The sequence below is a fragment of the Tamandua tetradactyla genome, chromosome 16 (assembly GCF_023851605.1).
Source record: "Tamandua tetradactyla isolate mTamTet1 chromosome 16, mTamTet1.pri, whole genome shotgun sequence".
In the NCBI taxonomy this organism is placed as follows: domain Eukaryota; kingdom Metazoa; phylum Chordata; class Mammalia; order Pilosa; family Myrmecophagidae; genus Tamandua; species Tamandua tetradactyla.
The window spans coordinates 80,990,721-81,014,933 of NC_135342.1; the positions used below are offsets into that span (position 1 = coordinate 80,990,721).

Here is a 24,213-nt window from a genome sequence, read left to right on the forward strand (position 1 = left end):
GCGGCTCCCCGCCCTGGAGCAGGGTTTTCCCCTGACGCGCCCGGGGCAGTGCCCCCTTCGCCCACTCTGCACGCCCAATGTGGCTGGTCACTGATCCTGCAAAAACTCGGGTCTATGGGCCCTGCAAATCCACGCACGCCCAAATGCAAATCATTTGAGGGGTCTCTGGGGCGGCAAGTTACAACCCGGCTGGGACAAAAGGACCCACACCAGACCTGGGAAAGAGCCACCTCCCGCCTTCCCGGCAAACGCTGGGTTGTGGGCAGCGTCCGTGGCTGGTAGGGCTCCTCCTCCCGCCTCGTCTCCCTCCCTGCCCAGCCTCGCCCGGGTCGAGCGGCTTTTCATCTCTCCCTAAAAGCACTCGCTTGCTCTCCTCATCTTCAACACCTCTAAACAGAGAAAGACAGAGCATTTGCAAGCTATAGATGGAGACCGGCTTTGAGTGCACACACTGGCAGGTTTCTGGGGATGAAGTGCTGCTTTTGATTAAGAAACAAGCCTGAGCGTGTTCCCCTTTCACCTCACGGCTTCGCACGGCCCTCTGCGTCCTGCATTTCGCTCTCTTCGGACTGCGCTCCCCTCCCCCCTTGCCCCGCAGAGGGAATGTGTCTTACTGCTTCTCTTAAGTCTGAGAAAAATAAAATGCTTGGCCCTTGAAATTTAATTTACATTTTTTTCTTTCTTTCTTTCTCTTTTTTTTAATTTTTGGTTTGCTGTTTTGGAAACCCATTTCATTTTTATCTTCTCTCTCTCTACCCACCCATTCCTCCATCTCAGGATTTGTTTCCTCCGGGGACCCCAGCTTTTGCAATCCCATTGAGGAATAAATAGTTCTTCTTTATCCCTCTCTCCCTCTGCCTCATCTTTGTGTCATTGCTTTCTCTTCAGTTGTGGATACCTCGCTCAGAAATAACCCCCAGGAGCCCTTTCCCTCGCCATGCATCCCCCTGCACACACTAGAAGGGAAATATTCTTGCCACCTTTCAGAGCTCAACTGTCCAGGCAGTGGGATAAAAATACACTGAGTGCCTCGGAGGCTGCCTCTGCGGGAGGAAAGGACGCGGGTCCCAGCCGGGCGTCCCGAATCGGCCAGCCAGGAGGCGTCACTTCCCCGCAGCTGCTTTCCATTTCTCAGAGCATCATGGGCTGCAAATGCCAGATAACTACCAAAATCTCGCAGGGCAGAGGGCTGTAAATTCCTGGGCTGCAACTTTGTCAAATACTTCATTGAAGAACGTCATGGAAAATGTGTGCTTTCGAGTAAAAGGGCCAAGCAGAGGGGCAAGGTCAGGGCTGCAGCAGCACACGACTGTTTTTGTTTTTGTTTTTTTTTTGCCTTCCTCTCCTCCCTGACCAAAATATGAACCTCTCCGTAGGTTAGGGTAGACTAACTGCCAGGCTTTGGATGCTGGGGTAACCCTGGGCATAGCTGCTCACCGAGCTTGGCCCTGGAGGCCCCCGGGGTGGCCACAGGGGAGTGACCCCCTCTGTGCCACAGGGAGCAGCAGGCCAGGGGGTGTGGCTTCTTCCTTTTCCTCAGCTCGGGCACCCCGAAATCCAGCTTGCTACTAGCAGGAGGGAACAACGGGAAAACGTTGATTTGGAGTTTGGCCAGGTGGCAGTGGGCACGGTACCCCAAAACGCGAGTGTGCATCTCATACTCAGGAGCAATCCGGGGCCCTGGTCACACCCAGGCATCAGGGACCAAGATTCAGGGACCTCTTCTGACACCCTTCTGCATGCCTCTTTCCCGCATTGTCCCCGTGCTGCCTGCACGCAGAGGGTCCCTCTCCCCAGCGCAGAGCTCCCTGCTGCCCCTCGCGGACCCGGGACTGCTAGTGGCACCTCCACACCAGGCCAAGAACCGCCATCCCTGGGCCACCGCGCACGCTTCTCAGCGCGACAAAGCGTTCAAACGCCACTCTGTTGCTACCAAAGACAACAAAGGATGGTCTCTTGGCTTCCCTGGGTGGAGAGCAAAACGGAGCCTGCCTTCCCGTGCTATCTGGGCTCCGTGAGCTTGCGGGGCTCCTGACCGGCTCAGGGCGGGCACCAAGCAGGCTGCAGCCACCGCCAGCCGTGGGGGCCCTGCAAAACGACACTTCCTGCGCGGCAGAGTGTCCCAGCCTCCTGTCCGGGCCCCGTTCTCGGGCCACCCGGAGTGTCCGCGGACACAGGGTCGGTCACCTTGTAGCGCCTTCTCCTTGAAACACCCGGGGCCCGGGCACAGCTCCCATGACAGGGTGCCAGGTCCCACACACGGGAACTCGCTGCCCGCTGACAGCGGTCTCCGTAGGTCCTCCCTGAGGCTGTCGCAGAGTCTAATATTCTGTGTCCAGGATACTCTGTACCGTGCACACCCCAGGCTATTTATCCTGTGCCTGCCGGGCTAAACGACACGCATCTTATAAGATTCTGCCCGGCACACATTTTATAATAATCTGCGTAGCTCATATTGGACTCCGTCTGTGAACATAACGTGTTAGACTGTTCACATCTTAAAATATTCATTTTTCATGCACTCCCCACGCATCCTAGCATGTCAGCATACAAACGCGTTATAATCTTTGCACATCTCACTCTGTTCCGTGCACGTAACACTTTTCCTGCACACTCCAGCTCCCATCGCCCGACAGGCCCCCCAGGCAGGGCTGGCACCTCTGGGGACAGTGCTCTGCAGGGAGCATGCAGGAAGATGCCTGCACATCTGTAGCCTGCAGAGAAATATCCTGGGTATGTTGTATGTGGATTATTTTATAATCCACCCATGGGGCACCTGTCTCCCGACTCTGAAGATTCTCACCAGAATCTCTGTCCCCAGGACTGCATCTTCACCCCAAACATGCTGCCCTGCCCCTCCAGCAGACGGGTCAGTTTTGCTTCCCTCTGCGGACCCCGAGTTCTCCCCATGATGCCCCCACCCCATGCCGACGGCTTCCTCCTGTCCGGAACCCACCGCGGGCCTGGGGCCGGCCTGCCCTACCTCGTGTCACCGTTGGGACCTGGCCTCGCAGAGGCTCGAGGGAGGGGCGGGGGCGCGCCAGGCGGGGGTAATGCAAAGCAGGGGCGGCAGCGGCCGGCAGGGCGACTGCCCTCGCGGTGGGTGGTCGGCGGCCGCCCCCGCCCGCGCGCCCGGCCGGGGAACAACCCGAGCTGGGTCTGGTTGCCTGCTCGGGTTACGGCGCGCTCGCGGCCCCGGCGGCTTCACTTAAGCAATTAGCCAGTAAAAATACCTTGGGCCTGGGGAGAGGGGGACGTCGCAGGCGTGTCTGTTTTTACACCCCCCACCCCCCGATTTTGGGATTCCTGGGGCTGGCACTGAGGGCAGATTTGATTTGGGATGGGGGTTGGTGTCTGCACGGACCTTGAAGCTCCGAGCAAAAATCTGCCCAAGATCCCGGCCTGCATTTTCCCCAGCGCGCCCCCGGGGCTGGGCTCCTGGGGGTTTTGTCTGTCTGTCTATTTGCATAGCCTTGTGCTAATCCTTCACGTGCACAGTCTTGTTCAATCCTCCCAACAGTCCTAAGAGATAGGTACCAGTATTAGACCCGCTTTGTAGGCGAAGAAATTAAGGCACAAAGTGCTGCTGCAGCATCCCTAAGTGGGAGACGGTTCCAGTCCACACCAGGGGACTCAGAGTCGCCTAGCAGAGGGGCTGTCTGGTCTGTCCACTGCAAATCCTCAGCCCAGGGTCCAGGGGCTGTTAGAACACTCCGGTCCTGGCTCTGCCTCTCGCTGGCTGGGTGACCTGGGGCAACCTGGCTGAGTCTCCTCTATAAAGCAGGGGACAATGCCCAGCTATTGGCCTCTTTGAGGCCTTTTAACAAGGGTCCTGGGGTCATGAACGGTGGAGGTCGTGAGTTTATGGGGAGCCTGGAAAAGCATTCTACAAATGTCTCATGTATGTGCCTTCTGGGATTGGGGGCAGGGGAAGTCATAGTTTTCAACAGTTTCCCAAACGGGTTCAAAATTGAGAAAGCTCAAAAACACCCAGGGGAGAGTTCATGAAGCCACAAGCCGTCCCTGATGCATGTTCGGCCATCGATTATCGATGCTACTATTATGGTTGTGATGGGACCGTTACGATTTTCTAACCCTACATTCTCCAAAGGGTTTCTCCGGTTCCATATCAGGAGCATGGGAAATGACAGGCACACTCTCTCCGTGCCTGGCCCATAGAGGGGCACCTGGGAGGGAAGGCGAAATTGTGTTCTGTACCTGGGGGTACAGGAGGCAGTGCAAGCTGGCCCAGACCGACGCCGCACCATGCCTCAGTTTCCCCATCCAAAAAGTACAGGATCAGGCAAGACCTTTAGGGACATCTTAAGAGCCCAGAGTTCAGTCTCTGGACATGTGTAAAAGCCCTTGTTATGGCTGTGGTTTCTCCTGGAATTGAGGGAGGGGTCCCCTACAAATTACAGCACTGGGAGCTTTTCTCCCCTCTCCTTCTCTCACACCCCCACCTTTACTCCACCTTGGTGGAGATAGGGGGTGGAGAGCCTGGGTCCTCTGCACTCCTGAGGCCCCTGCAGCCGCGCTCTCCACGGTGGCTTCTGTCCTTTCCCTGCAGAGTCTGTGTTGCTGGCAGAACCTAAGAGGTAATTAGCAGCCAGGTGGGGGGACCAGGAAGTCGGAAGCCCCCTCCCCTAAACACAGGAGCCCGCAAAGGGTACCGGAGAGAGACGAGGATATGCAGGAGGTAGAAGGGAGGGAACATTTACTTGGGGGGGGGGGGGTAGCAAAATCTGACTCTGCATCAACCCCACCCCACCCCCAAATGGAGAGAGCCTGAGGAGGAAGGAGGAAAGCGCTACTGGAAAAAGGCTCTATAGGTCTTCATGGTCTAGAGACCCTCCAATTTGCAAATGCCCCATCAGTGGGGGCGGGAGCAAGCAAAGGGAGGCATTACTATCAGTTTCTGGGAGCAGCGGGGGTGCGCTTTGCACCCCACAGCTCAGAAGCCAGGCAGCCTCCCCTGCTCGATTTTCTCTTCTGAAAGCCAGATGTGCTCCCGGCAGCTGGCGGTAGCGACCCCTTCCCGGGAACTTCCCTCCCGGCGCCGCCGGGGCCTCCTCGCCTGCAGCTGCCGTTTGGCGGAAAAAAAAAAGGGGGGGGGGGGCGAGTGTAAGAATGCGTGTAAGAGCGCGTGTTGGAGCGGCCGTGCGCGCGATTGCGTGTGCATGTGCAGCTGGATGTGCGTGGATGCGCCTACAGTGCGTGACCGTGTGCGTGTAGGCATGCATCTCGCTGTCTGCGCTTTACTGAGTGTGCCCCAGTCCGTGGGTAGACCTGTGCGTCGGCCCGAGGTTACGGGCGCCTGAGCTGCGTGGACGGTGTTGCTTGGAACGCACAGGCCAGCCTGGGCAGGGGACTGGCGGTGCCTGTGGGTGTGGATGCCGGGTGGACTGTGTGAAGTAGGATGGGCCCGCCACTGTGTGTCTACCTGCGCGAATGCACAATCACACAATAACGCGGTCACGGCCATCACTCACCCTTTCCGCCAGGCCGACCCGAGTGTCCGCGCGCGGAGCCGAGGCCGCGAGAATGGAGCGGAAGCGCAGCGCAGAAAGGTGGCTGGACGCCGGCGAGCCTCTCCCCAGCTCCTCGCACGGACATGCCAGGCGCCCCAAAGGCGACGAGACGTCTCCTACGGAGGCTCAGGGCGTCGGAGCGAAGAGAGGGACCAGCGGGGCACGAGGAGGAGGAGAAACCGAGAGGCCGGCGGGCTTTGAAATGCGCCGCGGGCCGCGCTCCGAGCCCCTACGCTGGAGCCTACATACGCCTCTCGCCCCAGCTCGCGCCAGGGCGCGTCCGCCTGGCTCCTCGCGAGGACACGCGAAATGATTGCTCGCCCCCCCCCCCCCTTCCCGATCCCGGACCCTGGCGTGAGAGGCCAGGCCCGCTCCTTACAATCTGCGGCGAAGCAGCACTCACCCGGGTCGGTGCGCGCCGCGTTGCGCCCGGCCTCCTGCGGGGCTCTGCCCTCGGCGCTCGGCGCCACCGCCCCCACTTCTGTTTGCCCTCACCCCCGCGCCGCGAGGCTGGCGGGGACAGGCGTGCGTGCGAGCTCCTTGCCGGCGGGCGGCCAAGCGCGCCAGGGCCGCCTTGACCCTGCTCCCCTCCCGCGCCGACTGCTTTCCGGAACCCGGCCTGGCGCGCGGTTGTCAGAGGCCCCGCGGCGGCGGCGGCAGGCCGAGCCCACAGGGGCATTAGGCCAACTCCCCCCGCACTCGCGGAATTCTCTATTATTATTATTAAAGAATCCCCCAGAACATGTTTACGTTGAACCGTGTAAACATCCTGCCAAGGGCCTTTGCCATCTCACGGGGAAATCGGAACCTGCTTTTGGAAAGTGGGGACGCCAGGTCCTCGTGGCCAACAAGGCGGGTTTTCAGAGTTGGGGGTGGGGTGGTACGGGGCTACGTGTAGGTTCGGATAGGAGCGTGGCGTGTGCACGCGTTTGAGTGGGGGTGCAAATTTAAACTCATATGGGACTGCTGCGTGTGCGGGAGGGCGCGCATTAGTGGGCGCGCACAGGCCTGGTGGCCGTGGGAGCGTGAGTGGATAAGCACGCACGGGGGGTTTCCACGCCCCAACCTGTGCCATTTACTTCGTTTGCCTGTGCATCGGACTCTGCATGTGTGCGTGCTAAGTGTGTGTCTCAGGGCACGAGTGCGCGCGCGCGAGGGTGCAGGGGTGAGTGAGTGAACGAGGGCGCTCGCTCGCCGAGCCTGTGCGGTTTCAGCCTGGTCCGGCCCGCGTTTCTCCCTCGGGCCCCACCGGCCGCAGCGCTCGACACAAAGCCACCACTACCGGCCCCGCGCTTTCGTTTTCCGCCGGCGCTTAGCTGGCCGCGGCGGCCGCCCGCCCGCCCGCTCGCGCGCTGCTGGGCGAGTCGGAAAAGTCCCGAGCGCTGTGCAGTCCTTCCCGGGGCGGGGAGAGTGGGTAGGCGGGCCCTCGCGGGGACTGACGGCGGCCGGCCGGGAGGCCCGGGGCCGAGCCGGCTGTGCCCGCAATGGGTACGAACTGACGGCCGCCGCCGCGGCAGTTGCGAATGGCCAGTGGGCTGCGCGTGTCGGAGAAGGCCCGGCGTCCGGGGCCCGCTTTCCGCGGCGCCGCCCCGGCCGGGAAGACGGGCGCCCGGGCGTAGCTCGGCGGACTCGCCGGCCGAGGGCGCATTAACACTTGCTCGCCAGGTTGGTGGAGGAGGGGCGGGTCCTGCCGGCAGACGCGGGGCGGCCGGGGTGGGGGCCCTTTAAGCGCCCACCCGCGCGGGGGCCGGAGGGGGGCCGGCAGGGGAGGGAACTCTGGGAGGGTGGTCTTACTCCGGGCCGCGAGACGCCGCCGAGCGGAGACAGGGCGAGGGCGGCTTCGGGCGGAGCCGAGGAGCAGAGCGCCGCGGGCGGCGGGGGCCGAGCGCTGCTCCCGGCGGGGCGCACGGCCGAGGCTTCGCCTTCCCCCCCAAAACAGGCGGGGCGTGGGGGGGGGGCGCTTCCTTGCGGCCTCCGCCCGGGCTGGAAGGAGGCTGTCCCCAGCCTCCGCTGGGCTCCTTCCCTTGCGGGGGGAGGGGAGGGGGAGGGCCGCAGGAGGGAGGGAGGGGAGGGGGAGGAGGGAGTTGGAGAGAGGGGCTCTGCGCCAACCGCCGGCGGATCCCGCGGCTCCTCGGGGAGGGCGGGCGGGGGAGGGCGCGCCGGGGCTCGCTCGGGAGAAGTGGCCGCCGATGACGGCAGAGGTGCAGCCGGCCCCGCGCGCGCAGCCCCCTCCCCCTCGCCCTCCTCCTCCTCTTCCTCCTCCTCCTCCCGGCTCGTCGGCGGCGCAGAGCAGCGGCGGCAGCGGCGGCGGCGGCAGCAGCCACCCGATGTCTTCCGCGCCCGACAAGCAGCAGCCACCGCACGGCGGCGGCGTTGGCGGCGGCGGGGGAGGCGGCGCGGCCATGGACCCCGCGTCGTCCGGCCCCTCCAAAGCCAAGAAGACCAACGCGGGCATCCGGCGCCCCGAGAAGCCGCCCTACTCGTACATCGCGCTCATCGTCATGGCCATCCAGAGCTCGCCCACCAAGCGCCTGACGCTCAGCGAGATCTACCAGTTCCTGCAGAGCCGCTTCCCCTTCTTCCGCGGCTCCTACCAGGGCTGGAAGAACTCCGTGCGCCACAACCTCTCGCTCAACGAGTGCTTCATCAAGCTGCCCAAGGGCCTCGGGCGACCCGGCAAAGGCCACTACTGGACCATCGACCCGGCCAGCGAGTTCATGTTCGAGGAGGGCTCCTTTCGGCGGCGGCCGCGCGGCTTCCGAAGGAAATGCCAGGCGCTCAAGCCTATGTACAGCATGATGAACGGGCTCGGCTTCAACCACCTCCCCGACACCTACGGCTTCCAGGGCTCGGCCGGCGGCCTCTCGTGCCCGCCCAACAGCCTGGCGCTCGAGGGCGGCCTGGGCATGATGAACGGCCACTTGCCGGCCAACGTGGACGGCATGGCCTTGCCCAGCCACTCGGTGCCCCACCTGCCCGCCAACGGCGGCCACGCGTACATGGGCAGCTGCGGCGGCGCGGCGGCCGCCGACTACCCGCACCACGACGGCTCGGTGCCCGCCTCCCCGCTGCTGCCGGCCGCCGCCGGCGGGGTCATGGAGCCGCACGCCGTCTACTCGGGCTCGGCGGCGGCCTGGCCGCCCTCGGCCTCGGCGGCGCTCAACAGCGGCGCCTCGTACATCAAGCAGCAGCCCTTGTCCCCCTGCAACCCCGCCGCCAACCCTCTGTCCGGCAGCCTCTCCACGCACTCCCTGGAGCAGCCGTACCTGCACCAGAACAGTCACAACGCCCCAGCTGAGCTGCAAGGTGAGTGGGGAGGGCGCCGGCTGCTCTCGGTGCCCGGCGTGGGGCATCTGCGCGTGGGCCTGCGGATCGTTCACCGGCCGGGCCACCGACCTGGGCGGGAGCCCTCCTATGAGGTGCATTCTCCATGCTGCCAGGGCAGCATCAGCCCCCCAGAAAGCCTCCCCTCATCTCCTCGGAGGCGAGAGTGCAGCTTGTGGCTCCCAGTTTGAGCCCAGATATTGCTGTTTCACTTTGTGTGTCCCGGCTCCCAGCTGCCTGCTGGCTGGCTGTCCCAGGCCTGGCCAGGTAGGCCCCATTCTGCCCAGGAAGTCCCCAACCCCACTGCTCTCAGTCCCTTTGTATCCCCTAGGTGCTCTCAGCCTCAGGAATGGATCAGGGGTCCCAAACCTGGCCAGCTGGCCCGCACTGTCCTGCCGGTCGCCCCAGGGGCTGCTCTAGGCTGCGGGACAGAATGCCTCTGCCAGAGCCGGCCCTGGGAGAGGAAGCGTTAGGCCCAAAGCTTCTTGGGCGGCTGCCGAGGCTCACCGCCCAGTGTTCAGGGGCCAGGGCCTGGCAGGGGCAGTTGAGTCCGGGGGGCATGTTTGTGTGTGTGTTGATAGAAGTAAGGTCAGCATTTGCAGGACCCCAGATTGTTTGTTTCTCTGGCCGGTTTTCAGGTAGCCAGAACCCCTGCGGCCCCCTCCCACTCCTCCCTGGGAAAGAGAAAACAGAAAAATGTCCCATCTGCTCCCCAACTTCCCCACTGGAGTGCCAACCAGGGACCTCCTTGGCCTAGTTCTGGAAACAGCGAGGAGTGAGCTAAACAGAGGCCTCCTGTCAGGGGTCAGTTGGCAGCAGCCGCTGGAGGCAGGAGCCGGGTCTGGAGGCGGGAGGGCTGCCCCTCCCAGGGGTCGCCCAGCTTGGTGGCTTCCCTGCCCGGGGGACTCTGTTCTCCAAGGAGCCTTTCCCAGGGAGAAGCCGCTCTTCGCTGCTGCGGGTTGCTCCGCCGCTTCCCGCACCAGCCTCTCGCTCTCCGGCGCCCCCACCCCCGCAGCCTTTGGGGTTCCGAGGCGGCTGCCCGGGCTCGGTTGCAGGCCGCGGGCGGCCCCGGAGGCAGAGGGCGCCGGGGTTTCGGCCGCCAGGGCCAGTGTAGCCTCTTTCGCTCCTTCCCCTCGGATTCGAGAAGCCCCCGCCCCGGGCGCGGCGCCCGCGTTGGCAGACGTGCGGGCGGCGGGCGCTCCAGGGGGCAGAGCTGGTCCGGGGGGTCTGGGGGCTTCCCCTCGAGCGCCCAGCAGAGGTGCCGGCCCCAGGCCGCGGGGAGGCGGCGGCGCCCGTGCGTCCGAGCCGGGCAGGCCTGGCCCATGCGCCGCGGCCCGCCTGCAACTCCGCGTCCCGGACGCTAACTTTGCCCCCCGCCTCCTGTCGCCTCCTTGCAGGCATCCCGAGGTATCATTCGCAGTCGCCCAGCATGTGTGACCGCAAGGAGTTCGTCTTCTCCTTCAACGCCATGGCGTCCTCGTCCATGCACTCGGCCGGCGGCGGGTCCTACTACCACCAGCAGGTCACCTACCAAGACATCAAGCCGTGCGTGATGTGAGGCCGCCGCCGCGGGGCCCTCTCGGCAAACGTCGCAAGAAACTGCCTTATTGTCGAGGTATATCCATCGGCAGAAGAAAAGGGTTTGACTCCTCCGCAACCGGATTATTTGGAAAGGAATCCTCAACTCGAAGGCCCGGCGCTGGGGTCAGCACCCCTTCCCCAACCCGCCCCCCCAAAAATGAAAGAAACGGTGGCGGTGGACTTGCTGAGCTGCCGGCCGATAGTATCTTTTTTTGACCCGATTGAAACCGGCTGAGAAGGTGCTGAGTTGGGGGAAACCCTCAAAATCTAAACAAGAATTCTGCTGAGGTTCCCCCCCTTCATTGGCAAAAAATGGAGGAGGAGTTTTAGAAGAAAAACAAACATGTGAGACCAATCGTTATCAAATACTTTTATTTTTGGGTTGAGTATTTATCTTTTAATTTTTAATTTTCCGGGGAAGAATGTCTTGGAATGCGCAAGTCTCGCCTTTTTTTTTTTTTTTTTTTTTTGGAGGGGGCAAGAGATGGCGTTCTCCCCCCCCCCCACTTCCAGTGGCTCCTCTGATCAACACAGGTGGACCTTTTTGCAAACAACTTGCATTTCCGAAGCCACTGTTCATCTTAAAAAAAAAACAGAAGGAGCCAAGAAGCAGCGGCTTTCCGTGCCTCTGTCCCCCCTCCGCCTTCCTCTCTTTCCATCTCTTCGGCCTGTTTTGTTTTATTTTGAATTTTATTTTGACTTTTTCCGTGGGTATTTTTCTTTTCCCCCCTCGCGAGACCCGCGGTCTCCCGATTTCTACTGTAAACTTTCTGGCCCGAGGAGGAGGTGATCGGTGGCCGAGGGTGTCAGGATTGCGGCGATCTGGAAAGGTTAAGGCACTTTTTAAAAGTCTAGCAAGGTTCATCCTGTTATTTATTCTACTTTCTTTCCCGAGTAACCAAAACAGCGCATAGGCTCCTCCGTTTATCAGTATTAATGGTGTAACTTTGTTGGCAATATTTGCCATGTAGAGTTTGTTGTTTAGATAGCCATTGTAAATTTGAAACAAAGTCCGATCTGTGTAAAAACAAATTTCCATATGTTTTATATAAATATATATATAATGAAGGACTACCCTCCGTTTTTTCTTTTTTTTTTTTTCCCCAGTATTTTGGCTGCGGGGGTGCAGCTTTTGTGACACGTATTTTAAATTTCCTTCTGCACTGTATAAAAATGATAATTTGAAGATGTTTGGCCTTTTGTGTATTTTTTTTCTTAAAAAAAGAAAAATAAAAATGTATAACATTTGTACATGGTGGTTAAAATGGTATCAACTAGAAATAAAACTGCATGAGCATTTTATTGGGGTTGGGATTGCAGAATATATTCCTACCCCCAAAATGCCCTTGGGGGGAGGGGCTTCCTTTAAAAAGAAATTTAAATCAAGGTGACTGTAACTATATTTTCTTTAAAACATTTTTTTGGCTAATTCTTCCCTTTTCACTTGTCATTTTACATTGAAGTGAAATCTGGACAAGAATAACTATTTTTCTTGGCTTGGGTTTTTTTTTTTAAGAGCCCTCTGCCCCCTTTAAATGTCATTTCTCCTATTAAAGAAATAATCAAACATTTAAAGAAAGACCGTGGTCCTCTTTTCAACAGGGAAAACCAAATAGAATACCTATATATACATATATAGGCATATGAAAATGTATATATGGGTATGTAATTTTTGAAACTATTTTTTTGCCACCCAAGACCAATGGACCACTGAGTTTAACTTTGAGTTTCAGACTACCATTTCCAAATCTAGGTGTTATAAATCATGACATAATTTTAAGTTGTTTTGCTTTGTTGGTTTTTTGTTGTTGCTGCTTGTTTTGTCTTTGGTGCCTTATTCGTGTTTTTCCCCAATCGAGAAACGAGTGACATTTGAGCAAGAAAAGGGCCCTCGGCGGGGCAGCAAAGCGAACTGCACGGTTCCAAAACCGTAACATTTACCCCTAAATCACATTTTCTCCCCTCTGGGAAAAAAAAAACTAACCTGAGGGATCTACTGACCGCCCTTTCCTATGCCAACTTCTGGCAACCCGGGAAAACACAAAATAGGGTCGCATTGTTGGCGGGGCCGCTCCAGACCCACCGCAGTTGCTCCGCGGCGTGGGGTTTGCGCCGCCGGACCTGGCTCTTCTCAAATTTGACATTTTGGACGTGGGGGTAATTTCTCCGGAGCTCTGTTACATCAAAATTATCAATAAACTCGTCCGGGCAATTCATGTCCCGAACTAACAGCTGTCTATAAGACCGAGATAAAGGGCACTGGAAAGTGGCGGAGACTCCGGCCCTCGGGGGCACGGGAGCGGGTTCGCAGCCGGCGGCGGAGGCGCGGTGCTCCGGCCTCCCCATCCCGTCTCCCACCAGCGCGCAGGAAACCAGGTCAGGAGAGCCCCCGAGTCCCCCCAGCGCGGGGACGTTGCGCTCGCGTCCAGACACAGCCTCTGCACGCAAGAGCCAGCCCCCCTGCCTCCCTCCGTCCGAGACTGCTCCCCAATTAGGACGGAGGCTCCGGGGAAGTGGGGCTGATTAGGAGAAACCCAACGCCGGCTCAGCCGGCGCCCGCCGCGTCTCCTTCCCCAGCGAGCCGCCAGCCCCCGCGCCCACTCGCTGGGCCGCTCGGCGCGCCAGAGGCCTCCGCGCGCCCTGGTGGTGTGTGGCTTCTGGCGCCGCTGGACCAGAGTCCCGGGCGGCGGCGAACCTCCGCTTCTTGGTCGGCTCCCCCGCGGCGCCGTCATTTCCGCGGGGTCTCCCGGTGCGCGCACGGCCCGGCCCGGCAGGGTGGGAAGTAGCCCAGGGGCCTGCCCAGGAAAACCTGGCCCGGGCAGCGCGGGGACCGGCCTGGCATCTGCTGCGGCCTAACCTGGGGCCTGCGGATGAGAGGAGAATCCAGCAGTCCCCGCGGGGAGCGCCTGGCCCCGGACAAGCCGGGAAGGGCCGGATTCCGCCGGCAAAATCGCCTCGGCACTCGCGCCCGTTCGCTGCTGTGCGCACACGACGCTCGCTTAGGTAGGAGCTTACCTCGGGCGCGTTTCGGCCCGGGCTGACCTAGGGGTTGTGGGGCGGAACTCCCACCGCCGTGAGCCTCCACAAAACTGTGCCTGGCACGTGCACTTTGCAAGCTTAAAATTGAAATGTAAAGGCTCTTGGTGGTGTGCATGCGTGGACGGACATTATCTAGCCCGGAGCCAGCCTCGACAGAAATGATTCAAGCTCTCTGCACACACTTTAGGGGGTCTGCCCTGGAACGGTGCAGTCCAGATGCTCAGAATGTATGGAATCCCCCCAATACTAACAGGTCCGGAGGCGGGGTGGTGGAGAGGATGTAGGCAGTAGGGTTTCTGTTCGCGAGTCACACAGCCCGCAGTCGCTGCCGTTCTCCGCGCTGGGCCAACGGCATCCGCGCACCGGAGACCCTGCTGCTCGCCATTGCAGCCCCCAGCACCGAAGCACTGGAAGGCTCTGGAACTCAGACGCGGGCCTCGGCTCGACCTCGGGGCTCCCCCAGCCCGGGACAGGTGAAAAGTGCAGCCCAGGGCCAGATCTCGCTGCCTGGAGCTCGCCCCAGGGCCCCTGTCCAGGCCCGGGGCGCCAGGCGTCAGGAAGGCGTCCGGGGTGTGGACTTCTGATGCCAAGGCGCCGGCCTCGCGGGGCGCTCTCGGTTCCACTGTTTTCTTTTACTACGTAGGACTAGAAAGTTGAGGGAGGGGGGTGAGTGGGAGATGCAAAGGTCTGGTTTCTCGCCTGAGAGCTGAGCTCCAGGTGCTTGAGGTCCTAGAAAGATGGTGCTAGATCCCCCCACACACCACCTCCTGACTTGGGTAAGCCATGTTCCCTCTGACCCTCGGTCTCCTCATCTCTAGTGAGGCCTTACGGGGGCAGGTGGGTAATGAGGCAACGCTGGTAAGGAGTTGGCACATGGGTAACCAGACAGGACTGCCACATGCATTTCCCCATCTTCCTTCCCCAGAGATCTGTTGGGGGTTGTTCTTGGGTGGGTGCCATAAGATGTGCAGGAATTCATACTTTTAAAGTCCCCAGAGGGGCTTCTGATGACCACCCAGGTTGGGAACCACTGAACCCCCCCTGGGCTTTCAAGAAGGAAGACTATGGGTCCAGACAGAATCTTAATAGTGGGATGGGATGTGGGGGCTCTGATATGGACCCACCCCCTGAATCTCCTAATGTCACCCTCATTCCCCTTTAAGCCAGTGGGGAGCTCTATAGGCTCCCGAGGGGGAAGAGGAGGTCAGAAGGCCCCATCAGCCCAGCCCTCGGGCCCCACAGGCTGCCTGTCCACTGGTGGGTCTCTGAGTGCTATCCGGGGACCTCGCCGTTGGTTTGGGGGTGGGGGGACGAGTCTGCTCCGACCACAGGTCACACGTGGCTCCCTGAGAACTACTGGATTGGACTCTGAGAGGGGGATTCAGGAATCCAGACCTTGAAGAGATTCCTGGGTGGTCCTGGTAAGTGTTGAAGTTAAGAACCTCTGCTCTCCAGCCCTCTGGGGTCCTAAGGAAGTGCAGGGCGCGGGGCTCAGCGCAGGCTCTGCTGCCCCCAGCTGGCCACCGGGGTCAGGCTCGCAGGTCCATAGGGACCAGACACTCGCGGGAATGACAGCCACCTAGGAGGCGCAGCCAGGAGCCCTGACCAGCCCACCTCATGTGCCTCGCTGCAGTTCAACCTCAGGGCAACACTACTGGGCAGGTCCGAGGACTCGTCCCGCTTTTCAGATGCAGAAACCGGGCTTAGAGAGGTCTGGTAACATGGCCCAGGGCAGTTCGTAAGAGGCAGAATTTGGCAGACTCAGGAGTTTCTGCTCCAAAGCCCATGCCCTTAACCATTAATGATGCTCCACAGCTCCATGATGCCCATTTCCTGCAGCTACCGGCCCTTGCTGAAGAGAGGAAAGTTAAAGGTGGCCATAAATTCTAACCTCTCTGGCTTTCTGCCTCCACGGGGGAGGTGGAAACAGGCAGGGGCAGCAGAGGGGATTGGTCCAAATGCAGCAACTCTCAGACCCCTTCCCTTCCTTTCAATGGAGGGTTTGGGGACCCTGGGCCAGCAGCCCCAGCTCAGTCCCTGACCTTCACTTCCCCCCACCTATAAGAACCAATTATGAGCCACGGGTTCCCACCATGACCCCCTACAAAAGTTTCCTTTGCTTCCTTGGGACCCCTTAGTTCAGAAGAGGACCCCAAACACAAGGCGAGAGGCCAGCTGGGCGGCACATGTGGCTCTGTCCCCTGCCCTGCTCCAGGACCCCTGGAATCTTCTTGATGCCCTGCGGGAACAGCGTCACCTGGTCATCCTGAGTGTCTGGGGAGTGGGGAGACGCAGCTCTCCTAGCAGAGGCAGAAAGGTGGTGGCGCTCGAGACCCCCATGTTTTAGAAGTCCCTGCAGCACTCACCACCTCCAACCCGTCCAAGGTAGGATGCTTGTAGAGGGAGCGAAAAGAGAAAGCCTGTCTTAAGTAGACAAATCTCTGGGGCTAGGTGTCTGCTGACACCCTCTGGCTTGATTTTCTGCCCTGTTTCCTATAAGCAGGATGGCAATGGAGGGAGGGAGGCCGTACCTGGCCTCTGAAGAAGCAACGGTGAGCAGCCTCTCTGAGCATCTCACTGAAACTACGGTACCCCACCAGGGGGAAGGCATGGGCCACATGTCTTCACCCTGTGTCTACATCATTGTCTGGGGTCTGTGGCCTCTTGGAAGTGCTCTGGCTCTCACGTGTCCCCTGGAAAAGGGTAAAAACATTGCTGTATTTGAAAACATCTCCCAAAGCAAGCCACCGATGCATGCAGGTGCTTCTGGGCTTTCCAGGCGGCGGCAGTGGCAGACCCTGGCCTTGCCCTGCCCTGTCTCGGCGTGGGCACCTGCCTGTGGGGAGCAGAGAGGGCCTTCTCTGTGCGGTGGATGCAGTACCGCCAGCAGAATGGTCAGAGGCCAAAGGAAGGCAGCCCCGCCACCAGGGCCAGGCTAAATGCCACATGATCCCGCCCCCGGGAAGCAGGGCTCAGGGACAAAGGTCCGGGGAGGAGAAGCCATGGAGCTGCGAAGAGAAAGCTTATAGCTTCAAGGTTCATCCCACAGGGGGAGGCTCCTCGGGGGATTTCCCCTTTGGCTGGTTCTCTACGAGGAGGCAGCGCCACCTGCAGTTCACTTCCTGCAAGTGGTGTTGGGACAACCCCAAAATAAAGCGCATCAAGGAAAATAAATTTCACCAGAATGCCCACAGCAGCTGTGCCCAAATGAACCCAATTCCCTATTTCAGAAGCTCTGGCTTTTTAAGAGGGGCATTTGACTTGGGAGAGAGAAATTAAATTAATTAGTCTTTTTTTTTTCATTTCTAGTTGTACAGATGATAGAGCTTATTTAAAATAAGATAAACTTCAGAAAATGAAAAGAAGCACATAAAAATCATGTCAAACTCCATCCCTGGGATGGCCATGTTGGCCCCAGTGGACATCTCCCTGCACACATGCAGACTCCCGAGGTTCCTGGACAAGCAGGTGACAGAGTGGTTGTCTGCCAGAGGCCGTGAGTTTCAATTCTGGCTCCAGTTCATGCCAACTTTGTGAGGCTGGGAAGGTGCTTCACTACATGCCTCAGATTTCCTACTTGTAAGATGGGATATTGGCCAAAGAACTCCACTCAAAACATTGTTGTAGGGCTTAAACGAGCTATTAAGCTGGGAAGCGTTTACAGGTGACAAAACTGAATCTCAGAGAAGGTACGCACTTTGCCCAAAGACACACAGCAGGGACTCAGCAGAGTGGATTCCTTCCAAACCCTGGTGTGTGTGGCTTCAGTGCTGTGTTCTGCAGCCACCGGACAGTCTCTCTAGGGTTGCAACAAGTCGCCGTGGCTTCTAAAGTGAGCCCTAAAACCCTGTTTGTGGTTAAGAGACGAGGGATGAAATGTTTCTGCAGAGGACAGGCTTCTCCCTCCCCTCTGGGGAGAAGCTCCAGGGCTGGATGCCAGCTCTGCCCTGAGACTTTACTCAAGTCACATAAGCGCCCACCTTTCTTACCTGGGAAATGGGGTGGTAAAGCACCTGCTTCATGGGGTTCCAGTAAGAGTGAATGAGTTACTGCACCCTCCAAGGTGGAGGGGAGGCCCAGCTTGCACCCAGCTCAACACCTGGGGGCTGAGCTTTATTACTTCCAAACCATCCAAAGTGCGAAATGTCCACATTACAGGGTACACATAAACTCCCAGTTTAACCTTTCGTGATTAATGTGCATGGAAAATAAAGGTTCCATTCAAGGGGAGAAATTCTGCCTGTGAGAGGGACAGAGGCAAGGGTTCTGCTATTGAAAACTCTTGGCTCATTTCAAAGACGGCCCAGGAGGTCTCTAGTAAAAACCCTGGATGACGACAGAGACTTGGCAAAGCACTGGGGACTCACCGGGGGAGCGGCTCTCACATCCTCTGGCCTGCAGCTCCACCACGCACCAGGGAAGAAGCCACCAAACTCCATGCCTCAGTTTCTTTATCTACAAAATGCAATGAGGTAAGTTGGCATGGTGCCGGTCACACGGTGGGCTTTCAACAGGGGCAGCTGGCGTGCGCGGTTCAGAAGTTAAGGGTGCAGGGTACACGTGACCCAAGGACACTGCCGGGAGCCTCTCAGACAGGCTTGTTGAGCCATACCGACCTGGGCTTCAAATCCAGCTGCCACTGGCATACTGTGTGACCTAAGGAAAACCACCCAACCCCTCTGGTGGGCCCTGCTTTTCGCTCCTAAAAAAACACCCCTGGTCTTGTCTATCTCTTTCTACCTAAGATGGCAAGGTGAGGACAATCCCCAGTGAAGAAAGGCACATGGATAATTCTGGCTTAGTCTGTGATTGGTTGCAATTTGAATTTCTTTAAAAATATTTTTATTGACAAAATAACATACAAACACAAACATTCTTAATATATGAACATTCCATACTTGGTGTACAATCAGTGGCTCATAATATCATCACATAGTTGTATGTTCATCACCATGATCATTTCTTAGAACATTTGCATCACTCCAGGAAAAGAAATAAAAATAAAACTCATACATACCATGCCCCTTACCCTTCCCTCTCACTGAACACTAGTATTTCCATCTATCCTATATAAACGTATGTATAGTTTATATATATATATTTTGGGGGGGGGTTGCATGGTCCGGGAATCAAACCTGAGCCTCCTGCATGAAAGGGGGGCGTTCTACCACTGAACCACCTGTACACCCAACCCAATATAATTTAGCCTTTGTTCCCCCTAGTTTTTTCCTATACTTCTTACCATTCCCTTTCATTGATCACTAATATTTCCTTCTACCCAATTTTTAAACATTTGTTCCCCCTATTATTTGTTTATTTTGCATCCATATTTTTTACTCATCTGTCCATACTGTAGATAAAAAGAGCATCAGACACAAGGTTTTCACAGTCACACAGTCACATGCAAAAGCTGTATCATTATACAATCATCTTCCAGAAACATAGCTACTGGAACACAGCTCTATTGTTTCAGGCACTTCCCTTTAGCTACTCTAATAACCTTAAACTAAAAAGGAGATAGCTATATGTGTAAGAACAACCTCCAGGATAATCTCTTGACTCTGTTTGAAATCTCTCAGCCACTGACACTTTATTTTGTCTCATTTCGCTCTTCCCGCTTTCGGTTGAGAAGGTTTTCTCAATCCCTTGATGCTGAGTCCCAGCTCATTCTAGGATTTCTGTTCCATGTTGCCAGGGAGGTTTACACCCCTGGGAGTCAGGTCCCATGTAGAGAGAGGAGGGCAGTGATTTTGCTTGTTGTGTTGGCTGAGAGAGAGAGAGAGAGGCTGCATCTGAGCAATGAAAGAGGTTCTCTGGGGGTGACTCTTAGGCCTAATTTTAAGTAGTTTGTGGGGATGTTTCACATGCACAAACCCCAAGATTGGGGGCTTGGCCTATTGATTTGGTTGTCCCCACCACTTGCGAGAATATCAGGAATTCTCCCAATGGGGAAGTTGAATTTTCTCCCTTTCTCACCATTCCCCCAAGGGAACTTTGCAAATATTTCTATATTCACTCTTCAAATCACTCTGGGATTTATCAGGGCATCACACAAACTTGGAGAAATCTATAAAATCTCATGGCCTATTCAAGCTTCTGTGTACTTATGGTGTTCATTTAAACTGCCCATATAAGTTAAATTAGGAAATGCACTACTCAAAATATAAATTTTGTACCATGCATTTGAATCTTGGCTTCACTCCCTATCTGCTGCGGGTCTAGGGGCAAACAGTTCCTCTCTCTGTACCTCGGTCAGCTCATCTGAGAGAGCTGTTCCTCAGAAGTTACTGAAGATTATATGAAGTTATGCATTTACTTATGCACATATTTATGTATTATTATATCATTAATACTATATATAAAAATCATATAATTTATATATTCATATAATTATCCATGAATATAAATTAAATTATGCCATTGATTCTTACTGAGGAATTGGTTTAAACCAACTCAATCATTCATTCATTCTTGTCTCTGGAATTTGCAGAGTGGGGACAGCACTCCATGTGGTCCAACGGGGCTAGAGAAGCCCTTCCAAGATGGTGCACCCACATTGCTGTCAAGGTGGTGTTGGCTGTTGGCTCCTCTCCACGGGGTGGCTGGGTTCTAGGAGCAAGTGTCCCAAGTTCAGAGCCACTGATTTCTTAGAACCTATGCCTGCAAACTTGCAGAGTTTCCTACTACAGAATGTCTTCCCTCTCCCCCCAGCTGAGAAGTCAAAGAAAAGGAGATCTAGGTTGGGGGTGGGACAGGCAGGCAGGTAGGGCCCATTGAAGAATGCTGCTGAGCAATGAGTGTGCTTTCACCAAACACTAGCCTTTTCCTCCTGTTTATATATATAGTTATCTGTAAGATTTATTTTGAAGAAAGACTTCTGCAGACCCCACAAAATGTTCTGGAAATGACCAGAGTGGAAGGTCTTTAAGTTTGATGGGTTAATGTTCTGTTTAGGATATTGGTCGTGTTGAATCCAGACAGTGCAGACAAAGGGGAAGTGAGTTTAGCGAACATCATCTGGTTATTTCTGCAGGGGGCAGGGGGTATGAGAACTGAAATGTTGGCAGCAAAGTCACATGTAAGCCTGGTGCTTCCTGGGGGCTGTGGGAGGGGTGGAGGACAACCTGGGAGGATTAAAAGAGGTGAAGGGAAGGAGTCCTGGGTTTTGTTGCTTTGGCAGAAAGCCAGAAAGTTTTCTATCTTGCTCAAAATACAGTCAGCTAGCCCTGGTCTCGTAAAATGTGAGATTCTGGGGCTCAGCTATGAAAGTACTCAGATAGCTTCAATGCCTGCAGCAGCTGCCAGTGGAGCAGGTCCTTTTTCTTGGCACTGGGTGCCCCTGGGCCTGATAACTACTTTCTCTTCTTTACTTTCCTTTTCACCTGACATTTTACCCTCTCTCCAATACTTCTTTGCCCAAAGGTAGGCTTTTTTGGTGGCTTTGGCTATACTGGTTCTCTCCATGAAGGTTCTTGGTGATGTTGTCCCTTGGAGCCTTTCTTATTTGCAGTCACCACCCGCTTTTCCTCTGTGTGGATTCTGGGGTGAGAAGCATGGGTCCCTGGTTGAGAAGTAGCGAGGCCAAATCTTCCCGACACTGGGAGAACAGAGCCCTAGAGGCAGTGGGCAGGGCACCCGCAGATCTGCTGCCCAAAGGTGCAGGGGCAGTGGGCGAGTTCAGGGAGGGGGCTGCAGGAAGGAGTAATGACTCAGAAACCCACGCAGCTTTTGAAGGCAGAAAAACCAAGGTCCGAATTGCAACCTTAGCCAGTGCCTGGGTTTGTGACACTGGGCAGGTTCCTGAAGCTTTATCAGCCGCTGCTTTTCTCTTGCAGTGCTCCTCTACCTAAGGGCTGCGTGAACTCTGACTTGCACAGATGCTGCCCTCAAGTTGCTGCCAGTTTAGCAGGGCCAGTGTGAGCCTGAGAGCAGCAGAAGGGGATGCAGTGCTGGCTTTGGAGCTGCCGTCTATACCAGGTGAGGTTCTGCCCTCACAGGCTGCCTGGCCTGGAGAAGGTCACTTCCTCCTTTGCAGTCTCAGCCTCTTCATTTCCCAAAGCAGGCAAAGTGCTTTCCCCCTTCATAGAGTTGCAGTGAGGATGAAACGAGACGGTGTGTGCTGGGGGCTTGGCCAGCGGGAAATGTGACAAAGGGCATGGTGACTGCTGGACTAGCCCACACTGGCGGCCAGATGCCATGGACTAGAAGGGAGCCGTGCACCTGTGTGTGTAAGCGTGACACGAGGTGTAAGCCATGAACGTTCCAGAAATGATTATGCCCCCAAGCCCCTGTGAAGCCTGGCTGAGTCAGGAAGAAGGAAGCACAGTACAGGGATGCTAACAGTTGCAAACAGTTCTGAGAATAAGCACCAGGTCAAAGGGGGCAAAAGGACTCTGTAGAGCAAAACTGCCACAGTTCTAGAAACAAATTAATTCAGCCATTCAGAATCGTAAGAGTGAGACCCCTAAGCCATGGAGTTTTCAGGGATTTAAAATTCATACTCATCTAAAAAGAAAAGACCTTGGAAACTCATGAATCATAGTCACTTCTTGTTTGCGTACTACCGTACAGATTCAACACGGACATTCTGAGGATGACGCTCCACCTGGGATCAGATTCAGGCGCACCTGTGGACAGCAGACCACGCTTGGGAGACCCCAACCCCAATTCCAATTCCACCTGCCTGGAGCAAGTCCCTTTACTCCCTGGGCCTCTGCTTCTTCATTATGCACATGAGAACACTATTACCAGCTAGCAGTTGAGCAGATTTTAAGATGTCCGAAATGTCTGTGCTGACCGAGCTGCATGTGGAGAGCAGTGGCCTGCAGATGCCCGTGATGCCTGGGGAGAGTGACCTTCTGCAGATGGAGAATGGAAGAGAACAGGGCAGTGACTGCACAGCTGGAAGAAAAGGAAAAAGGATCCGAGGACTGGTGAAACCTCTTTTCAAGAATGTCCTGAAACACCTATGCCTTTGATTTGCTATTGATCCCAGATGATTTTCCTTGCATTGGGGAAAATCTTTCCTATCTGCTTCACAGTAAGGAATGGTTTTGCAAGAATAAGTCATGACCAAGACAAACTGCCCACAAAGAGCCCACTGATATTAACTGTGTAATGAGAAAAAAAATAAGCAAAATGTTCATCTTAGGACAAAAGATGTCTTTGAGTGATCTGGACTGGAAGCCTACTGAGAAAACTTTGAAAATTCCAACTTTGTGATCTGTTCAAGCTATGGTTATCAAAGGCTAAATTATTTGTATAAGATATGGGTTTTCAGTATCCCAACAGGATGAACAAACCCCAAAAGAAATATATATCATATATACTATATCTTAAAATGTGTTTCCAAGAGCATCTGAAATTTTGTACATGTATCTTGATCATTTATAAAGCTACTATGATCTGTAATTCAAGAGACTCCATTGTCAAGAACGTTTTAAAAATTAAGATCAATTAAAAATTAAGATGCCCTTAATAATGTTTTAAATATAAACATTATATACATGTGAAGTACAAAGAAAACAATTCCTAACACCCTTATTTATTAGGAACTGTGTTTTGCTCTCTTTTTATTTAACTTGACAGGCAAAAGATGAGCTGAACTTCATAATCTAAGAACTATTAGTGAAGACTGTCAGTAAAAGGAAAGCTGTACATCCTGAACTAAAAAGAAGACTTTATGAATAATTTTGTCATAAACCTTTAAAGATTTTACACCTGCCCAAAAGTCCACTTCAGTATCTAATGTTTCCCTTTGTTTCCTCCTCTAATTAAGCTTGTTATATGCACCAGCATTTCAGATAATTAATATCTTGTTCTGTGTGAAAAACAAAAAACAAAAAAACCCCACCATAAAATACTATTACCATTTCCTGGGGTGCATTATCATGAAAACAAAATGACAATAGAAAAAAGCATAAAATGCTTTTTAAGACCCCAAGAAACAGTGGCCAATCATTTACTAACAGTGCTATTGAGAAACATCTTAGTGCTTCAGAAAACTGTTAAAGGACAACAATAAGCAGGTGAGTGGACCTTGTGGTGCCCTGGCTGGCTCTTCCCTGCCCCTCACGGACTTGACTTGGAGCCGGCCCAGGCTCCCAGATCCCTGGTCCTGGTTCTGGAGGGAGCAGAGTAGCCCTCATGCACATGCCAGGAGCATGTGTCTGGCCTACTCTGCTGGTGGCAGCCTGAGGGACTCACCATCCCAAAACATGCCTTTCGTGTAGAGGGCAGTTCACTGACCTCTCCTACAGAATGCTGTGGGAGAGCAGTCTTTTCATGCTGCTTGGAGCAAGGGATTTCTAGCTGAGGGATCCTTAGTGGCCAGGTCCATGAGGAAACTGTTTCCTATGGAAAAGGAGACAATCACGTCAATGTAAACAGGGAAATTTCTAGAACACATGCATGCCCAAGACAAGATGCATGCTCAGAAGGCCAGGGAGGCCCCTATGCTTTGGTCTCCAACTATTATCTAAACTCATTGTATGGGTAAGCCCTGGATAGCATTTACACAGGCCAATCTGCAAAGACTGGAAAAGGAGTTCTCCTCCTCCTCCTTCTCTTTAGTTCCTGACACTAAAGGAAAGCTCTGTCATTAAGACTAGCTGGATACAACCTTAAGAAACAGACTCAGGGTCTAAATTCCAGTGGTAACACATTAAAATATCAAAATGTCCAGGTTTCAACAAAATATTACAAAGCATACAAAGAAACAAGAAGTGTTGGAGGCAAA

The 24,213-nt window shown here is 55.4% G+C and overlaps 1 protein-coding gene across 1 annotated transcript; it reads left to right on the forward strand.

Annotated features, from left to right (window-relative positions):
- Positions 1–7,843: 7,843 nt before the first annotated feature.
- Positions 7,844–12,754, forward strand: FOXF1 (forkhead box F1). The gene is made up of 2 exons (XM_077133233.1): positions 7,844–8,837; positions 10,253–12,754. Exons 1-2 carry the CDS (start codon positions 7,859–7,861, stop codon positions 10,411–10,413), a joined length of 1,140 nt encoding a protein of 379 aa, XP_076989348.1. The 5' UTR covers positions 7,844–7,858; the 3' UTR covers positions 10,414–12,754.
- The last annotated feature ends 11,459 nt before the right edge of the window (positions 12,755–24,213 follow it).

What these genes read in the sequence shown, in the direction of transcription:
- FOXF1 (XM_077133233.1), top strand. Translation starts at nt 7,859, where the DNA reads ATGTCTTCCGCGCCCGACAAGCAGCAGCCACCGCACGGCGGCGGCGTT. An exon ending in CGCCCCAGCTGAGCTGCAAG is followed by an intron (nt 8,838 to 10,252) that starts GTGAGTGGGGAG and finishes GCCTCCTTGCAG; the next exon opens with GCATCCCGAGGTATCATTCG.